Here is a 19544-nt window from a genome sequence, read left to right as displayed (position 1 = left end):
GAGTGATCATGCTCTCTATATTTTGATAAATGAGTGATTTTGAAGATGTTATTTAATAGATGGTCCTGATCCTCGGCATTTTGTACAAACATACAATTTTCGAGTTCGTTGGATAAATATCCGGTTGCTAGGATTATAATATTTTTTTAACTGTTGGATGAATATCCGGCCATCGAGATTATAATATTTTTTTAACTGTTCAACCCTTTCTTTTTTAACTGGTGAATGAATAAAATGATTATTCGTCAGTTCAAAGTTTTTTAAAGTTAGATGATGGGAATGAGTTGGTTAAAAAATGTTGGACGTGTACTCGTCCGACGGTTAAAAAGTGTTATAACATATTAAGAAAGTATTTTGAATATTCATCCCAAAATTATATGTTATATAAGATGTTTCCAGCAATGACCTGGACGGGGACCGGGACCATTAATAGATTTTAAGGTGGTGAACCAAAGACTTGCAGCTTAATGGATCCTACTTGAAGACTTTTTGTCTCTTCTTTCCTTGATGTCCAGCCACATACACATTCTGCCATCCAATCCTAAGTTGAGAAATATAGTATGCACACGGAAACAACCGGAATCATTTCGTGTATAACTTAAACAAACAATTCTACTTACTCTATAGCAATTCCTATCTCCAATGCCAGGAACTATCCATGTTTCAGGTACCAAAGCTTTCTTCAATCTCTTCCTTACCCCCCACATTAATTTTTTGCATTCACGCTCATTTTTATGACTGCAGTGTTAGAGTTCAAGGGGATAGCTTCTTCATCACCCCCTTCATCCGTTTTTCTCAAGGGTAAGCATTGATCTCTCTCTCTCTCCCCCCCTCCTCTCTCCCTCCCTCCCTCCCTCCCTCCTTGTATTCGACATAATATTTGAATTTATTTGTGTGATTTTTATTTATAGTTGCTCAAATCTTTTTTCAATGCAGTTTCATTGGGGAAAACTGAGTATCAAACATGGGACAAAGGAGATTTCTCTTTGTAAGTTTCTTTATTGCATATGACCATCAATTTTAATTACAGTATTGCTTTCCTGTTGATTTTTGTTATGTGATTGTCTATAATAAGCACCTAAATGTTGCTTTAGCACAGTCCATTAACCACATTGCGGGACTCTTTGACTGTTACGATTCAAGATCCTGAGGGGAATGAGATATCAAAGATAGGTGATCGCTATTTGATGGCATTATATATGTTTTTTCTTCTGAGGGTGAAGATATATGCTGATACAAGCTATTACTGTTTTTGAGACAGGTGTCCATTCGATGGCTATCGTGGAGAAGGGCATCTGGGATGACTTATTTCCCCTCCAAGAAGGTGGACATGTGCATATGAAGCTGCAATTTAATCTCAATGAAGAGGAGCGCAGCCGAATACGTGGCATGGTACCAAAACTTTTCACTCTTTGACAGAATCTAGAACAATTTTGATTTGATGGCTACCAAGTATATATCATGAAATTTTGTTCGTTCCTGAATATGATTCTTCATTGCTCCTCAAACTAGAAATTTCATGCTGAAAGCAAGTAACCAATAACATATTTACTTCAATGTTCATGTGCCATACATCTTTATAGGTGCAATTTTCCAAGTTTTACCTAATTTTTGTTTTAGAGAGAATTAGCATTGAAAAAGAAGCAACTGGAAGAGCTCAGTAAAGATACACGATATTTCAATATGGCAAGTGATGCCAGTGATTCAGTTGCATCTTCTCCCATCAACAATGAGGTCTCAGGTTTGATCTTGCCTGACTTATTAGACAAAATATAATGATAGTAAAGTAAAAGAGAAGATGAAAACTATACCTTGTTCTCTGAAAGGCCTTTCGTTGATGTTAAAAAGATTTATTTGCTCGAGTTGCAGGAAAGGAATCTGCTTTACCATATTCTGATACAATTTCCAGGAATTTACAGTCTAACAATGGAAAAGAAGAAGCTCTTCTACAGAAGCATATAGCCCCAGTTAAGGATTTATCATATTGCAATATAATATGTTTGTTGTTCATGTAATTGAAAGTCTAGTATAAGCTGTGAATTCTTTTGACATTAATTTCCTTGTTTTTTAGAATGCTACAGATAATAGTGAAGAGTCTTCGTCTTCTAAAATGTCACTGAGGACTGAAGTTCAACATTTGCCAGTAAGAAAAAATGACACGCATCCCCATCTTTCACAAAACAATTCATTGATTTCAGGAGGTACTGAATCAGTTGCAAAAATAAAGCCAGTTCTCTTGAGGATGGAGGATACTCCGGCTGGTAAACATGAGAAGCAGTTTCCTCAGAGGAAACCAGCGAGTAGCATAATGAAAATGATAAATGCCTTCGAAACTACCCTAGTTCAGGTAACTATGGAAAGATACTTCTAGCAACATTCTTTCGTTCTCTAATTATTACAAGAGATTTCATATGGGATTTGAAGCAGGAAAAGAAGACTCCTATACAAGTTCCATCCAAGTCTCAATCAAATAGAGCTAGGAAGGAAGGTCTATTGAAAGATCAGGTCGTATCCAATGTTAAAGAACCAGAACCAAACTCTGAAAGGCCAGAATATCTGACAGATTTGAGGCTAGAACAGATAGGAAGTGAAGAAGTGTCGAGTTCAGGAAGGCTCTTAAGTCCACCCCAAATTAGCTCTGAAAAGCTCAGAAGACCTACTATTTTGGGGAAGCTGCAACAGTTACCTCCAGATAGCATGAATAAAGGAAAGCATATTGGTGATATTAAATCATCTGTAGCCACTAGACAGTTAATTGTATCGAGTATATCAAATGCAATAAAGGTCGAATCAGCAGAAGCAGATGCAATTATGAAGATTAAATCAGAATCAAATAAGGACCAGGATCATTCTTCTACAGATGAGAGATCATCTGCTTCAAAAGCATCAAGTGTTCTAAAGCAAGAGGAGAAGGGTTCAGTTCAACTCCAACCTTCTGATGTATATGCTTGGCAGGAAGGCTCTGAAAAGTTTTCATTTTTTAAGGGATTGAAGGAAGTCAAATCTGAATATTTAAATGAATATCTTGGGTCTTCAAATGAAAAACAGAAAACAGTAGCACCTCATGAGGATGAGCAACATCAGCATGGAAGTTCCACTGCATGGATATTCCCAAATGATGCACGGCGTATGTGTGTAACATCTGGGGTTACTGCAGTAATTGACTCGTATGATGGTTGCCACACTGAAGGAAAGGTAATATACTATAGTTTTCTAATTATTTGTTTTTAGTTGACATATTTTCAGTGTTTTCCTTTATAAGTGGGGGAGGCAGAAGTTAGAATCAACCTTTAGGCTTCTCCTAGAACTAGGAGCAGGTGAGAAAGAAAGTTTAGAGATCTTTTAGCACTAGGAGCACCTTTGCCTTTAAGTATAGAGGGAGGGGGAGGTGAGATTGAAACTGTAGAGTTCTTCTACCTCTGGGAGCACCTTTGCCTCTGTTCGAGCATTCCTCGTTCCTCTTAAAAGTTTAATTACATAATTTAATGATATACTTGTAGAACAACTGCAATGTTATATGGCATTTCTTCGTAGGAGTTTTCATACATTAGGAGCTATTTTAAAACTCTCAAAATCCAAAAGATGCAACTGTTTTCTTATATCATTTTTTTTTTTATCATTCTTGTAATTACAGTAAGTTCTGAGGCGTTGGCCAAGCAATACACAAGTATTAAAATGATATTTCTGCATGATCTTAAACATGATATATTTAAATAAAGCTAACAATTAAATTATAGAATAACTACCAAACAGACAGACAAGATTACAAATAATTTCTTTTGAATGTATTTGGGATGGATGGATGTCATTTTCATCATAATAGATTATTAAATTATATCATTTTTTGGTTTTTATTTTAGCACGCAGTAGGACCAGAAGAGATGAAAGAAAGTGAAACTGACACACTAAATTTGAGAAATAGCAAGCCAGAATGCTGGGCGGATAATGCATTTACAGGATCAGTGAAACATGTAAGATTATGTGCTCTCTACTCCTACATATCTAGTTTATAAAATTAACTATTTACCTGAGTGGTTTTTAGTCATGACATTCCAACATTTGTATCGATGATTGGTCTGTGATGCTGAAGCCATTTAGAGGAAAAAGAAGTTTACCTGTTTCATATTTCAGGCAATAAAAATTGCAATTGTTGTAGGGTTCGGGGCACTTGTTCTCTTCACCAGACAAAGAGAGCCCAGGTATACTCATTTATTTCAAAAATACATGCTCGCTTGGTAACCTCCAATTGTTTACATTGGTGGTAAATGGTTTGACACGTATTTTTAGGGTCCTTTAAAGTATTCGTAACTATTCTCTATTCTAAATATTTTTTTCTTCAGAATAAAAGTTTAATGTTTATATTCTTATACAAAAAAGGAAAACTTAAAAATAAGTTATGAAACTATATTTTGTATACACCTTAAAAATGTTATCAGGTGATGTTGCATTTGTATTGCAATTGCAGCTAAATTGTTTGTTTCTGTTTCAGAAGAAGTAACAGAAAAGCAGAGGATCCTTTCTTCAGCAGTTTACCTTACACAGGTCTTCAAACATCAGTTGAGAAATGAGACCCCCTCCCCCTCGAGCAGAATTTTGTACATTGACCTTTTTCAGTAACATTTTGGTCTACCTTATGACAATTATTTCTTGAAACACAATTTATGGTGAATGTCCATCGGGACGAGGCATATACATTCTTTTTCAGTATATGTAACCGAAGTGGCTGATTCCAGTTGAATACACCCCCTTAATATAAGCAATTGGGTGGGTTTATATAATCAACATCCTATCTCCTCAGAAAACTACACTAAAATTTAATAATATTTAAAAACTAATTCTAAACTAATCCCTAACAATCCTAATCTCCGAGGGGTGTATTGGATTGAGATTTTAAAACATTTTTTTGCATTCATGAAATTCGAGGGTATTCGATTGGGATTGTTTGAAATCCATTAAAATCTTGAGGTATTCAATTGGGATTTTAAATTATGCTATAAAATCTGGTGGTATTCAATTGGGATTTTAAATTATGCTTTAAAATCCGATGATATTCAATTGCGATTGTTTAAAATCCATTAAAATCTGATGGTATTCAAATGCTGATGGATTTTTTTTCATTTCATAAAATGATGGATTTTATGGTATTCTTCAGTGTATTTTAAGTTTTTTGAAATCCCACCAAATTCAATGGGATTTTGAAGCATTGTACCTAAATCCTATCAACTCTGCGACATTTCATCAAAAATCCGCACAAAATTAAAATCCCATACAATCCATTAAAATCCATAGACTAAAAACAATGCATTAAAATTCCAATCGAATACACCCCTATCAGACTCTGATTAGATTATTTGTTCTCCAAAAATTATGTCTGGGGTTTTCCCTATAAATAAGATACATGCTCACATTATTTACCAATAAGTTGCAATCCTTACGAGAACAAATACTCTCTTAACCTCCAATCTTGTGATTTGTGAGCAAACCCTAATCCCGGACAATTTCAACAAAACCCTAAATCACTAACCCACTCCGTCATAAATCGTTATTAATCATCACTGAAACCTTCTTTACTAGTATGATAAAGCACACAAATGTAGAAGGTCGCATGTTTTATTTTTCATTGACTGACTTAAAAATTTTTGTAAGCGAGAGCACTTGTGCTAAAGACCACAACCAAAAGGCAAAAAATTATGTGTTGACAGTGGGATTTGAACCCACGCCCTTTCGGACCAGAACCTTAATCTGGCGCCTTAGACCAACTCGGCCATATCAACTTGTATGAAGTTATAGTTTCTACCAGTGTTCTAAAAATCGTCGAGTCGGCCGAGTACTCATTCCGATTACTCGTTTTTAACCCCTCGTCCAATCCGAGTTCCGAGTGATCGGGTTCAAAACCGATTTATTAAAAAATCGGTCAAAACTCGGTTTGACTCCGAGTACTCGAGGTCAAATCCGAGTTTGACTTATCAATTTTTTATTATTTTATTTGAAAATTATTTCAAAAGAGACTAAACGTAAATTTATATATGTTTTGATCTTTTTTTGCAAAGTATTGACATTAATTAGAAAGTATATGTGTCTTATCATTAAAACTTGTGAATGATTATTATGTCAAACACTATCAAACAAGTAACTTTTATTTGGACTTCATTATTTCAAGTGTGTTATAAATATATTAATATTATTAGATAATTTTATTATTAATCAGTATATAACTATATATAAGAGAAAAAATTAATTAAAAAAAAAATACCCGATTAGTTATCCGATAACTCATTCCGAGTACTCTCCCGAGTTCCGAGTACTCATTTTTCCAGAATCAAACCGAGCTGGACCGATTTCCGATTTTTACAACCTTGGTTTCTACACACGTATTGTTGGATGATGTTTAAGACCTAATATTTATTGTAACAGAGTACCACTTCTCTAAATAAATAATTGGTGGGTTTTTTTTTCTTTTGTCAGGAAGAATGGGTGGTTTTAATATTATTTTGTTACCGGGTAAATTATGGCGTCCTATAATACCTCTTTGGTCTGGGTTCAGTTTACAGTATAATAATCTTTACAATCTACAACATGATATAAACTAAGCATAGAAGGACCAAGAAGAGAGTGATCTTTCTCTCAGACCTATGAATGGCGATAGGAAACACTGAAATAACTTCATCCCTAGTTGCAAATTCCGCCAATCCAGCAAAGGGAGCACCCCAAAACATCCGCTATAGAGAAGTGGCAAAGGGAAGCTATCCTCACTGAAGAACACAAGACCAACCATGTCGAATAAGTCTGCAGGCCTGAAAAACCAGAATATACACCTTTGTTCCCCGTTCCACCCAGCGGATAAGCCATACGATCAGAATCAGCAACGCACAGTAGAACCCACCCAAAACAAACTATATTGCTGCTGAAAGATAAAACTGCACCAGCTGGAGACATAAATATAGCTGAGGACGCAGCAACAAAACCATCTGAATCAGGACGGCTGAATAAGTGATCTGTCACCACTCCAATCTTCCGAGCATTGAGCATCCAATAACAGAGACTCTTACTGCAGACGTCTATCATCAGATCAGAAACACAGGAATTAAGGACCTGCATTTATGCTTCCTGTGTTTCCATAATTCCTTCAGCATTAATCTCCAATCAAGATGTCCAGACAAAAACACTTACAGCCTCATGACAAACATTGTACTCCTGTACTCAGCATAACAGAGGATACACAAGACATAACAATCCCAAATTGTCTATTTTCCCCAAAAAACTAATATCCAGGAATGATGCACATGAAGGAAAAATTAACAAAGACACACCAGAACAAAATACAAAGAAAATAGTGATAAATTCCATTAAAATTTTATAAATCCACAGCCAGTCAACCAAATACGAGATTGAGAATTCCTATACACCTGTTTTTTGAAGGATATGTGAAGGAAACAACTCACAACAAGCTTCGAAAAACACTCAAAGATATTTATTTTTTTAAAATCAGCCAAAGAAACTTGCACCATTTTGTAATAAAAGAAACATGTTATCCTCTTCATTTTGCTATTAACAAACTGATGCCTTGTACAAATTCCTTCAAAGTCCTTCCATCAGTAAGCCTATTGCAAATCTGCATACCCCAAAATATTAGCCAATTAAATAACAATCGATATGTAGAGTATTAAAACCCTCAAAATCACCACATAAAATCTGAACCCTTCTATAAACGCAAACATGGTCATTTACCACGATAATTATCTGGAACAAAAGAACCCAACCAATCCAGCAAATGGTAGAGGCTAATATTCTTCTTCACAGTAAAAAAACTCTAGAGTAACAGTACAGGTACAAGCCTTATAAATCCACAACAAGACGACCCACAAAAATTACCACATTAGCCCTCCAGGCTCCAGTGCTACAAAAAAATTAATGCACAATCTGAACCATATGTAGCCACACAACTATAGTGGATTAATCTGGGGACGAACCAAACTTGCTGGCCATCTAGTAAGAAGAAGACAGGACCTATAATTCTAGTTTCAGTCCATACCAGAATGAAAGGCACTGCCTCACCAAGATGGCCCCTACAATACTGGACCCATCAACATATAACCAATTTGATTTTAGCTTCCTGAGGTTAGCCATCAAACACTTATAATATTATTGGCTATACTCCTCTGCACCTTCCAAATAGCAATCCCTTTTGAAACAATGCTTACAAAATAGCTTTTAGAACTAAGAGATGATAGATACCAGACATCACAACTTCTAATCATCCAGGAGAACCAAAACTCAAAAAATTACTCACACCTAGGAAGAAACGCAGTTGAAGTTCACAAACATCATCCAGGACTCCAACATACGCAGCAAATAAATCACAAAATCAACCAAACACAACCAGATACTCGGGCTTTAAAGCTAAACTCCTCCAGACAAATTCGCCATAGGCCATCAGAACACTCACCCCCGACTTAAACCACAGACCAAATAAAAGCAAAAAGAAGCTACATATATGTACCTCTAATATATTATTCTCTTTCATTATTAAAGACAATTATTTCCCCCTTCATTTGTGTTCATAAGTTGACTGAAACAATTTGTGTCATAGGACATCTGTATGCAACCATCTGGTGCAGTTCATAATTTCTATCTTAAATAGTTAAATTACAATCTCCTTTAAAAGGTGGGGAAATTAATAAAGATCACGTGGACATAGGTAAACAACAATACTTTTACAGACGCTAATGTTCTACTCAAATTCTTGAAAAATTTTGGGAGGGAGGCTAATAAATTTCTAATTCTAATCATCCTAGTTCTTGAACGACAATTTGGGCACCTTGAATTCACTGGAATGGCAGTGTATCCACTGAAAACAACATCTGGGTTTTGGGAGGAGTTTTAAATCGTTACCTAACAAATAACAAGTAAACATTTTATTATCATGTCAAACACTACCTCAGAATCTTTGGTAAAGATTAATACATGTAAACTCTGTTGTTTATTCTTTTCAAACTTCTATCTATAGAGACTGTACATGTAGATTAAAAATCATGCTTAACACTTAACTTGGGTCTTCACTTTTGCTTTAAAAGAAAGTCTCCTTTTCTCTTACTATTATAATCATAATGAAGTTATTCAATGAACTTGAGACACCTTTCATCTTTATTTTGGTTTCCACCTGTACTTTGCACTTGCACTTACTTGCAACTCTGAAACAGCCTTTTAAAGTCATCGAGTTGTACATAAGCAAATGCATTATTATCATCATTCTAAAAAGCTTTGTACGATCATATCACTTTAAGTGGTGGATTTGCATTCAGCTTTAGTAGTAGATTATCAGTCATTGTCATTTAGATTGAGAGTTCCATCTTAAACTACTCAATTGTCAACCAATCATATACATTACAATATATTACAATTCAACCATACATAGTATGCGACAATACAATCAAAGTGGTCCATATGGACACCAAAGTTTCATAAGAATACTAGTGCACCGTCATGTCAACTTAAATTAAATTATAAGAATAGTAGGTGATAACCGAGGAACTTAGTTATTAGCTGCCTAACATCTTATGGCACACATGACACAACTATAAAATATCAAATATGAAGGATAACAGCTGTATTACTGATTATTTGCTCAGGCAGAAAGCTACTACAGATGAGGTATACTTTTATTTTTATCTTTTTTACAGATATCTTCTTTTTTTCACAGAAGCCCTTACAAATTTATAGCAGTGATCCATATGATATTTCCATAAAAATGTGCAGCACGATTCAAAACATATATTGCTAATTCATTTATTGATCCGAACACGAGCAGAAATCAGAAATTATACAAGCAGTAGAAAGTGGAATCATACCTGGACAACAAAGGATAATAATTCATTCATTCATTGAATCAATCATACATATCATAATTGATATCAGCTTTCCAGCAATTGTGAAGAATAGATGTATTACAATGAAATAAAGCAAAGCCAAGGTTGACTTGTTTATACACATCCATTCAGTGAGGAACAACAATGAAAAACCCGAAAATCACAATCAGGTGCGACCATCTTCAACAACAATCTAGCAGTATCTTCTTGCCTAACCGCTGCCTCTTCCTTCTCAACAAGCACGGCAGCAACAATGTCATGATAAGAAGCACCAGCACTAGCGATGAAAGCCACCAATGCGGCTTGCACGGGACCCAAACTAGGATTATAAGCTGCTGATTCCATATAACAACCCTTAAAAACATTCCCATTGACATCCATCAAAGCCACACCAGATGGACAATGAGTATAAGGAGCATGAGAATGATTAGCAGCTTCCAAAGCCAAAGATTTCAACTTTTCGCAATCTTGATCAACCCCATTTGCCAAATTCTTGTTTTGCATCAAACACAAGCCATTATCATGACTCTCAAGAATCAAAGGCGTTTGCTGATCCAAAAGGTCAGTTGGGCCAAATGGGCTGGGCAGTAATGACAAAAGAGGCTTATAAATCACATCTTTCTGAGGCTCCGATGTGATCAAGATTTGAATCTCTCCGGCCTGCCGGAGTTCTTGGAGAAACTGGCGGCAATGGCCACAAGGGGCAGAAGAAACAGCGATATACAAAAGGCGCGGAGAGTTATGAAGGGCGTGATTGGTGACAAGAAACTGTTCAGCATGGATCGAGTGGTGGAGAGGGACGCCGGGGAATTCGATATTGACGCCGATGAAGATCCGGCCATCGGAGGATAATCCGACGGCGGCGACGTGGTAGTTGGAAGTGGGGGGACGGGCGAGTGTCTGAGCTGATTTCACCAGCCTAGGGAGGAGTTCAGGGACTGAAACCCCGTACTTTTTGGCCATTGATTCAGCTTCGCTAGCTTCGATCACAAATCTTGGATCATCCATGAGATAGAGTGTAATTTTAGATGAGGGGAGTTCAAATGGATGAGGCCACTCAATTTATTCTCTACTGCTTAATATAACTTTTTCTTTATAAACTTTTATTTTTGGTGCCGGCTCCCCAATCATATATTAAACCAAATCCAAACAAACCACAATAATGATAAATATAATTTCCAAAAGTTCAAATCATAATCATCAATCAATATAGGATAAGTTAAAACTATAATCATCCATCAATAATATCATCAATATACTTGTATATATAATCATCAATCAATATATCATCAATATACTTGTACAAATAAAAAGATGTTTTGAAATAGTTCTAGTTAACTTTTTTAATTTTCTTGAATTTTTGAATTCTGAATATGAAAAATAATATTACTCTCTCATATCCTGAATTATATACATATGCTCCGCTAAAATATAATAATATACACTTTTTTAAATTTTTTGCTGAATAAAAATTTAAAATAACATTAAAATATGTGTCCAGCAGTGTATAGAAATGAGTGCGAGCGATGAAGTATCTTTTTCTTCTTTTTTTTTTCTTTTTTGACAGATGAAGTATTTTTTTCAATTTTGAATATGTTGGTAGGATATATTTTTTTTAACAACTTATTTTACTTTTTATGATTTTTTCAATAAAAGCAAATTTTATCACTCAATTAAATCTTCTATTAGATTTATTTTTCATTATTCCAGTTTTAAAATCTCATAAGTCACCTATAATATAAAATTATCCATATAGATAATTAAAATTTCGTACTTATCACATTTAAGTTATTATAATCACGGGTCATTATTTTAAATTTATCTAAACGAGCTCTTATACATATTGATAATTAGTCAGATGATGAGTAATAAAAAAATATATAAATGTTGTAATGCATATTATAATAGTGATAACTCAACACCATAATAAGAAATAATAAACAAATTTGATACAGAAATTGATAGATGACAAACAGGTACATATATATAAGACTATCAAGGAAATCGAAGAAATCACAGAATACTGAAAGAAGTTCAATGACATGTTCACGTGTCGGTGAAGAATAAAGTATAACTTATTTTAGGACTCCGAAGTTGTCTACTAATATAGTGTGAAGTGCCGGTGAATTCCACTATCGTTAAATTGATTATTCGTAATCAAACTTTAAAACATTTACCATCCAAAATGAACTGATCAATGTTAGCTAACAAAAAGTATTTTCTAATATACATTTTGCACACTACAACCACTTACATACCACTAACTAGGGAGAAAATTATTTTTAGAAGCAAAAGCTGGTGAGGAATTGTAGTTTGTTGTCTTCGTAGCTAATCTTTCTGTTAGTTATTATAGCACTCTCGAGAAACGATATATTACTTGAACTTGTTGGATTTGGATTTCGAAAACGATCGTAATTAAATATTCTGCAAATGAAATATATTGACAAATTTAAATAAATATCATCACATTTAAGTTGGAGTATTGACATATGTGTCATAAGGTTTTAGTTTAATAATAAATATTATCTTTGATTATTCAAATTTATATATAATTTATCGTTTATAAGTAGTTTTAAACATGATATCAATTAATCATTAACATATTCAATTTTAACGATCATTAAGATTCTTCTTATGTATTATATTGAAAAACATAGTGTCATGCGATTTATAAAAATAATTATTCTATTTTTTTAATTACAATGATAATATTGTAGAACATAATCTACGAGTTTTTGGACGTTTAGGAATATTATAGAATTAAAATTAAAATTAAAATGACTAGATTATATTTTATCTAATTTTGTTCTCTAATACTCCAATTTATTATGGACTCCATAAAACTTTGGACACACACATATATATTTCACAATTATTTCACTTATATTAATAGTTGTAAACGCAAGATCTATAAACTCGTTGCGAGATTAAACTCGCATAACATATTTTCGAACAACTTTAACTCAACATATTTATGAATTTTATTAAAAAATATCTTAAATTTAAATATTAATCTTTAAATTCTCGTAACAAGTACACCCTCCATTTGACACGTATCTTAAGACTTCTAAAAAATATAGTTCTATACTTCGTCAAAAAAAAAATAATTGTATAACTTTTTTCTGAAATAATTGTATAACTTATTTTTAATTGTTTTTTTGAATAAAAATTTAAACAAAAGAATAAAAAATACGAAAGAACTTATGAAATCATATTTTATAAGAGTCTTAAAATACAATGCCGAACCCGGTCTCAAATGTATAATATTAAATAGGATTGGGAGTAACAAGTTAGGATATTCCATCAACAAACCTCTTGGAACAAGTTTTCAAAGTTTATTTCCATTCTAACAAATTTACCATCTTAATCTGAAGTATTTAGATGTGCATTGATGAAGGAGTACTACAGAATTTACAGTAACACAAGGCTGATGGCACCTTCAAAAAGTCTATCGTAGGTCTAGTTACATTTCAAGTTTATATTTTACCAGTAATCTCCACATGAGCATATACCGTCTCTGAAGTGATGGAATCTTTTATTATCACGTACAATCAGTTCCCTGCCGACAATCATGGACATTATTTTTATTGCATTGTGACAGTCACCACATATTCTCAAGTTCTTGATGATCCTAAGAGTGGTTCTTGCCGGAGTACTAATCAAACCATACGCAATAGCCAAACGTTCACTGTGATACATCAAGGCCTGTTCTTTAGCCTCCTGATCAATATCATGAAGCACATATCTCGTGTCTGGCACATACCCAGCTTCTCTCATCTGCCCATTCAGGCCTTTGAAGTTTTCATAACGATTTCCCTTATATGGATTCAAACACCGATATTCACTAACCTTATTGTTCACTTGAAGCATATTTGGCACTGAATGCCTCTTTGGCAGAGGCACAGGGAGCTTATCAACTCTTTCTCTAGAGGGATCAAAAGATGCCAACATCTCCTCAGCTCGATCTTCAAGCTCAATATCCCCGTGTAGTCGTGAAAGATTTACCAAAGCTTCCCAAATTTCAGCTGTGGGCTCAACTGGCATATTGTCTACAAATTCCACAGCTTCATTCAAGTGACCAGATTTTCCAAGAACATCAACCACGCCTAAATAATGCTCATATCCTGGAACAATCCCGTAGTCATTCTTCATCGACTTAAAATACACTAAACACTCTTCAACAGCTTCCGAAGCAGCACAAGCCAAAAGAACAAGCACGAAAGTATCCTCATTTGGTCGCAACCCCATCTCCTTCATTTTCTCAAACAACAGCAACCCATCATCACCCTGCCCATTACTCGCATACCCATATATCATCAAATGCCAAGACCACATATTCCTCTCCCGCATTCTATCAAACACCCTCCGTGCATCTCTCATACTCCCACATTTCATATACATCTCAATCAAATTATAATTCAACTCAACATCGCCATTAAAAGGCGACCGGATCAACAATTTATGAACCTTCTTTCCCAAGTCAAGAGCCCTCGAATTCTTGCAAGAATCCAAAAGAAGCTCGAAAACAGGACGTTCCACTTGAACACCAAGAGACAAGGAGTCGAGGGCTTGTTCAATCTTACCTTGTCGGCACAAACCAATCAAATCAGCATTAGTTGCTAGGGGGTTTGAGAGGGATGGGTTTGAGGATTTAAGAGATTTATTGCGGCTTTTGTTCGAAAGTGCCGAGTTAATGGAGATATGTTTATAAGTGAGATTGTTTTGGGATGAACAGAAGAAGGAGGGTCTTGGAACTGGAATGCAGACAAATGAAAGAACTGAGGTTTTTGGCACCAGAGATTCCATTTGCAAGGCAGTTCAGGCTATTACAGCACAGACCAGACTTATCAACATATACATGAGTGGCTATACTTTTGTATACATATTCAAATTTCTTTTTGGTTTAATGACATATCACGAAAAGAGTAAGAACTAAGAAGTATACACAGACCATCTTAGCAATCAAATTAAATTGTAACATTATAAGATACATCAATGATATTATATTTAAAAATATTCACATAATATTTTAAACTTCTAAACAAATATATAATATATGAAACATGCGATTTTATGTGAATATAAATGACCTCAATTCAAACATTACAACTGAGACAATTAATTATTGTTCTTTAGCATCATGTTTATGATGCCTAATAAAGGGTTGCGGAAAATCAAAATGGTATTGTATATCACACTGAGAATGAATATCATTGAAACATAAACTAATAAGAAAAAGTATATGCCAACCTCATGAAGAAATCAAATTCCGCTGCCTTTAGCTACAAGACCCTTACAACCATTACACTGTATAATTCATCAGAGTTAGCACTGTGATGATGTATATGACTTGCTCACCAAGGTCTCAGCTATTATCACTTATCAGAACTCTTGTCATGATGTTGCCAACACCTTTTACTATTTTTTCCCGGCTTCCTTTTGCAAAAGGAACCATTACGAGTCTTTGCCCCACAGGTAGGCGATTCTTCTTGAGCAGATGCTTCATGAATACTGACAATACACCTCTCCGAGCTACAAGAGGACTGATGTTTAACAGTTTTATTCGTCTCATTATCACCACTAAGAGTTCGCAGATCCAAACCTGGAATTTCTAAGTTATGTGTTTTCTCTTCTCTAACTAGTTTCAAAAAGGTTTTGTTTATCCTCCTTCCTTTATGTTCCTCACACCTTTTTCTCCCACGTACAGGTTCCCTTGCACAGAGAGAGCCATCAGGCATCACTAGTCCACAGGTAAAAGACATCTTCTCATCAGCAACACAATTTTGATGTTGAAGCTTTAGCGTACCCGAGTGATCAACATAAAAGGGATTATTTGCTGCACTTTTTAATAGTGAGTTCATCTCGGACGTGCACTTGGAGCTGTTGACTTTCATTCCTTTGTGTTCACTGCATCTCTTTCTACCATATACTGGAGGGCTTGTACAAATGTATCCTTGACCTAATGCCACACCACACATATTATTACCATCCTTGTCCACTTTGAACCTATCTGAAACTAATGTTGGCCGTGATCTGCCAAATTTAAAAATTCTAGATATAATGTTTTTGCTAGCTTGCTCACTGTAGGCATCTGATTCGTCTTGATGAGTAATGATTTTGAGACCCACTTCCTTCTGTCGGAAACTTTGTAGCCTCCTAATAATAGGATGAGACCAAGCAGCACTTGATATACTTCGATCAAGTTTATGGAATATTGCATTTGGACGACGAGCACCATTACCACCTCTGTTCCATGCATAATCGAACACGCCAAGAAGGCTGGCTTCTGTTTCCTCGGCAACCTTTTTACTTTTCATCTGATCAAGTAAAAGAAACACCAAACTGTTTAAATTTTTGCATGATAATAATTCTTATATACTTATATATTTATAGATTATATATTATTTACTCAAATACACAGAACAAAATGCTGAAGGACAAACGATGACAAAATAAGATTTAGCTAGTAGTAGCACAGCATGTGATTATAGTATTTAATATTAGATTCTTAAGTGTTTCATTGATCTGAAGAGACAGTTTGATCTTCACCAGAATGCTGCATATTCATTTGGATCACGCAGACCTAAATTTGGTCTCACTTAAACATGTCTACAGGCATGACAAAATCATTGCAGATACAGATCTGACTTCTTCTATTGGGTGTTTATCAATCATTCCCTCATGAATCATCAAAACCCCAATCAAGTGCATAGTAACATTACATTGTTTTTTTCTAAAAAGAATGATGTTAGCTTTAGTGATATATAAGTCACATGATCATATAAATTTGGCTAAATGTTTAAAACAAGTACTTACAGGTGCCCATCTATAGACTATAGGAAATCCCCTTGAAAATATTTCGGTAAATAATTGAAGCCCTTCGCTGTCATTCAGCTCAGTATTTGGAAATCCCTTTTCCAAATGAGCACCTTCGCGGCCATATCTTTGTAGTCTAGTTCTAACATTGTTGGCTTGTCCTACGTAAACAGGAATTATGTTGTTGCTGTTTAGCTTGTCAAATTCTCGTCCGGTCCGAGGGCGTGATACAGCTATCCCAAGCTCATAAAGTCCTGGACAAGAACAGCAATTTGGGAGATTTTGGGTCCTATATCTTTCTGCTCCATCTTTATTCAGTAAATGATCTTCCCAATCAGATGGCCCAATAAGAATCTGAAAATGAACAAAATGTATCCAAGTTGTAACGGATTATGAAAAATGTAAACAACAACACATAAAGCAGCAAAAGATGGCAAGACAACGTTTGTAAATTAGGGATACCTCAAGAAACTTAGTCTCAAAGCTGCCAGGTACTTTAATATCCACACGACACTAATACAGTTTCTTGTTGTTAAAAGGGTTGAAAAATTATATTTCATTTGACAAACGATACTTTTTTGAAGTAACAGTTTAAACTTACTTGCGGTGAGGTGCTTCATGAGATTAAATGAAATTTGCTCATGGAGAATAAGTAAGCCGCATACACAAATATCCTATATCAAAAGATACTTCAAATAACTTATTATGATATGCTCACTAGTCTAGTCTAGGACGGAAAATATAGTCTTCAAACATAGCCATCATAAGATGGCTAAACAATTTTTATCGATATCTTCAAGGCCTTCCAGTGAGACAGCAGAAATGTTATGAAGGTTCTGCTTTTTAAAATTATAAACCATATACATGTCTCCTATAATATATTAATATGTACTGTTTGATACCGTGACAACTGACTATTACACAGTAACATAAATTACCACTGATACTTATGACACTGATGGAACTTATTTGTATTAGTCATATCCTGGAAATTGATTGCTGATTTTCAAAGTTTTTTGACATCAATGTGCCGATAATAGTCATTATATTATATAAATTTTTTTTTTATGTTATTAAAATTCAATTGAAGGTTAAATCCACCATACTTGAACAATATTTAAATTGTATATTTCGGTGGCAAAACCCACGCTGTAAGATTAATTTGATTAGGAGAATTATCCTAGTACTAAGACCGAATATCTTAAGAGCATAAATGGGGCATCTTTACTTTTAAATCAACGTTTACCAGTTAAGCATTCAGCCTTCAGGAACTTCTCAGATCTTAATACTTAATGGAAATAAAATTTAAAGCTTCCAATTGCCAAAATTTAGAAGTAAAATATAATCATATACAAGGCAGTGAAGTGGTAGTAACCGAAGACATGATAGATTGAATTATAAACATGAAATATATTCACTTTCGGTAATTGAACCCAAAATTATCGCAATTGCTGTTTAAATGGCACACACAGGAGAGGGAGAGGGGGAGAGAGAGAGAGAGAGAGAGAGAGAGAGAGAGAGAGAGACCTTCCAATCAGAGAAAGCAGAATCATGTTTGGTGCGGGTGTAATCCTCTCTCTTTAATCTAGGAAACGCGCCCATTCCATTCGACTCAATCAAATCAAATGTTGAACTGAGATATTTTTGGTATGATATGGAATCCGTCAAATAATAACAGCAGATTTGTACTGCTGAATTTCTTTCTGTTTACAAAGATGCTAATGTCGTTTTAGAATGGCAACGGATAGTTTGATTTAAAAAATTAGGCCCCCGCCTTCCTCTGTAGTCTGTAACATTATTCTTTTATTGTATTTTATTTTAAAATACAATATTAAAATAAAATCGGTTGAGCTACCGATATTATACAATAAAATACAATATTTTATTTTATTTTAATAATTTATTATATATATTTCGATTGAGAAAAAATTATAAGAATTAATCGGGTTTCAAAAATCGAAGAATCATCATGATGAAGGTGAATTTGAGAAGAAACAAGGTATATATTACTATAAGGGAGGTATACCAATTAGATTTACGTGCATTTACAGTAGATCCTTTTAGAACCCTAATTTTTAAATTGGGAAAATAAATTCAACCGTCCTTGAACTTTACTTGTTTTATGATCTACGTCCTTGAACTATAAAAAAAATAAATACGATCCTTGAACTTTTTAATATTTCTGATTCGGGTCCTTCTGTCCAAATAAAGTTAACGAACGTTAACTTTTGCTTAGGTGGCAGGAATTTAAATAAATAATATATAAAATATTATTAGAATTAAACACGTGGATGCTGACTCATAAGTTCATTTAACTAATTTAATTTAAATATGTAATATACATATAAAAACATAATATACATATATGTTTCACAGAGAAAAAACAAGAATCTGGTAATTGGGTCTATCAATTAATGTTCAAGTACTTTATTTCAATCTTATCTTTGTTTTTGTTTCAGTTTTGCTTTGTGTTATAGAAAAATATTAGAGTAAAAAAAAAATCAATTAATGAAAATAAAATTTTATTAAAGTGCAATAACATCCAATACAAAATTTTATTAAAGTGCCACATAATATCCATATAGCATCCAACATTTTTCTTTTAATTTTATCAGCTGCCACCTAAGCAAAAGTTAACGTCCGTTAACTTTATTTGGACAGAAGGACTCGAATCAGAAATATTAAAAAGTTCAAGGATCGTATTTTTTTTTTTTTATAGTTCAAGGACATAGATCATAAAACCAGTAAAGTTCAAGGACGATTAAATTTATTTTCCCTTTTTAAATTCCCTCGATCTCACTCTTTAGCAGTAGGTTTTATGTTTCAATATTTTCTCTTTTATTATAACTCATTTATAAATCA

The 19544-nt window shown here is 34.1% G+C and overlaps 4 protein-coding genes and 1 non-coding gene across 7 annotated transcripts; 1 reads left to right on the top strand and 4 right to left on the bottom strand.

Moving 5' to 3' along the window:
* The first annotated feature begins 436 nt into the window (after positions 1-436).
* Positions 437-4738, top strand: LOC108196938 (uncharacterized). 3 transcript variants are annotated; one of them, XM_017364443.2, is made up of 12 exons: positions 437-667; positions 745-801; positions 937-988; positions 1100-1173; positions 1262-1392; positions 1621-1741; positions 1870-1967; positions 2072-2347; positions 2428-3195; positions 3861-3971; positions 4157-4199; positions 4490-4738. In XM_017364443.2, exons 1-12 carry the CDS (start codon positions 643-645, stop codon positions 4615-4617), a joined length of 1884 nt encoding a protein of 627 aa, XP_017219932.1. In that variant the 5' UTR covers positions 437-642; the 3' UTR covers positions 4618-4738. The 3 variants fall into 3 exon arrangements, with proteins under 3 accessions (XP_017219932.1, XP_017219934.1, XP_017219933.1); XM_017364445.2 differs by having other exon boundaries at positions 1095-1173; XM_017364444.2 differs by having other exon boundaries at positions 441-667; positions 4132-4199.
* Positions 4739-5693: 955 nt separating this feature from the next.
* Positions 5694-5774, bottom strand: TRNAL-AAG (transfer RNA leucine (anticodon AAG)). The gene has a single exon. It is a non-coding gene; the product is annotated as a tRNA-Leu (tRNA).
* Positions 5775-9849: 4075 nt separating this feature from the next.
* Positions 9850-10973, bottom strand: LOC108193668 (cytidine deaminase 1). The gene has a single exon (XM_017360422.2). It carries the CDS (start codon positions 10872-10874, stop codon positions 9981-9983), a length of 894 nt encoding a protein of 297 aa, XP_017215911.1. The 5' UTR covers positions 10875-10973; the 3' UTR covers positions 9850-9980.
* A 2256-nt stretch (positions 10974-13229) lies between these two features.
* On the bottom strand, positions 13230-14833 carry LOC108193377 (pentatricopeptide repeat-containing protein At2g15690, mitochondrial). Its single transcript, XM_017359994.2, has one exon. The coding sequence runs from the start codon at positions 14670-14672 to the stop codon at positions 13350-13352; it is 1323 nt and encodes a 440-aa protein (XP_017215483.1). The 5' UTR covers positions 14673-14833; the 3' UTR covers positions 13230-13349.
* Positions 14834-15064: 231 nt separating this feature from the next.
* On the bottom strand, positions 15065-18434 carry LOC108193376 (protein EFFECTOR OF TRANSCRIPTION 2). The gene is made up of 3 exons (XM_017359993.2): positions 18210-18434; positions 16683-17036; positions 15065-16183 (listed from the first exon to the last, which is right to left on the bottom strand). The coding sequence occupies exons 1-3, from the start codon at positions 18282-18284 to the stop codon at positions 15242-15244; spliced, it is 1371 nt and encodes a 456-aa protein (XP_017215482.1). The 5' UTR covers positions 18285-18434; the 3' UTR covers positions 15065-15241.
* Between the last annotated feature and the right edge of the window lie 1110 nt (positions 18435-19544).

Source organism: Daucus carota, chromosome 7 (genome assembly GCF_001625215.2).
Source record: "Daucus carota subsp. sativus chromosome 7, DH1 v3.0, whole genome shotgun sequence".
NCBI lineage: Eukaryota > Viridiplantae > Streptophyta > Magnoliopsida > Apiales > Apiaceae > Daucus > Daucus carota.
The sequence above is the reverse complement of the archived record's forward strand: the minus strand, read 5'-3'. Positions and strand labels throughout refer to the sequence as shown.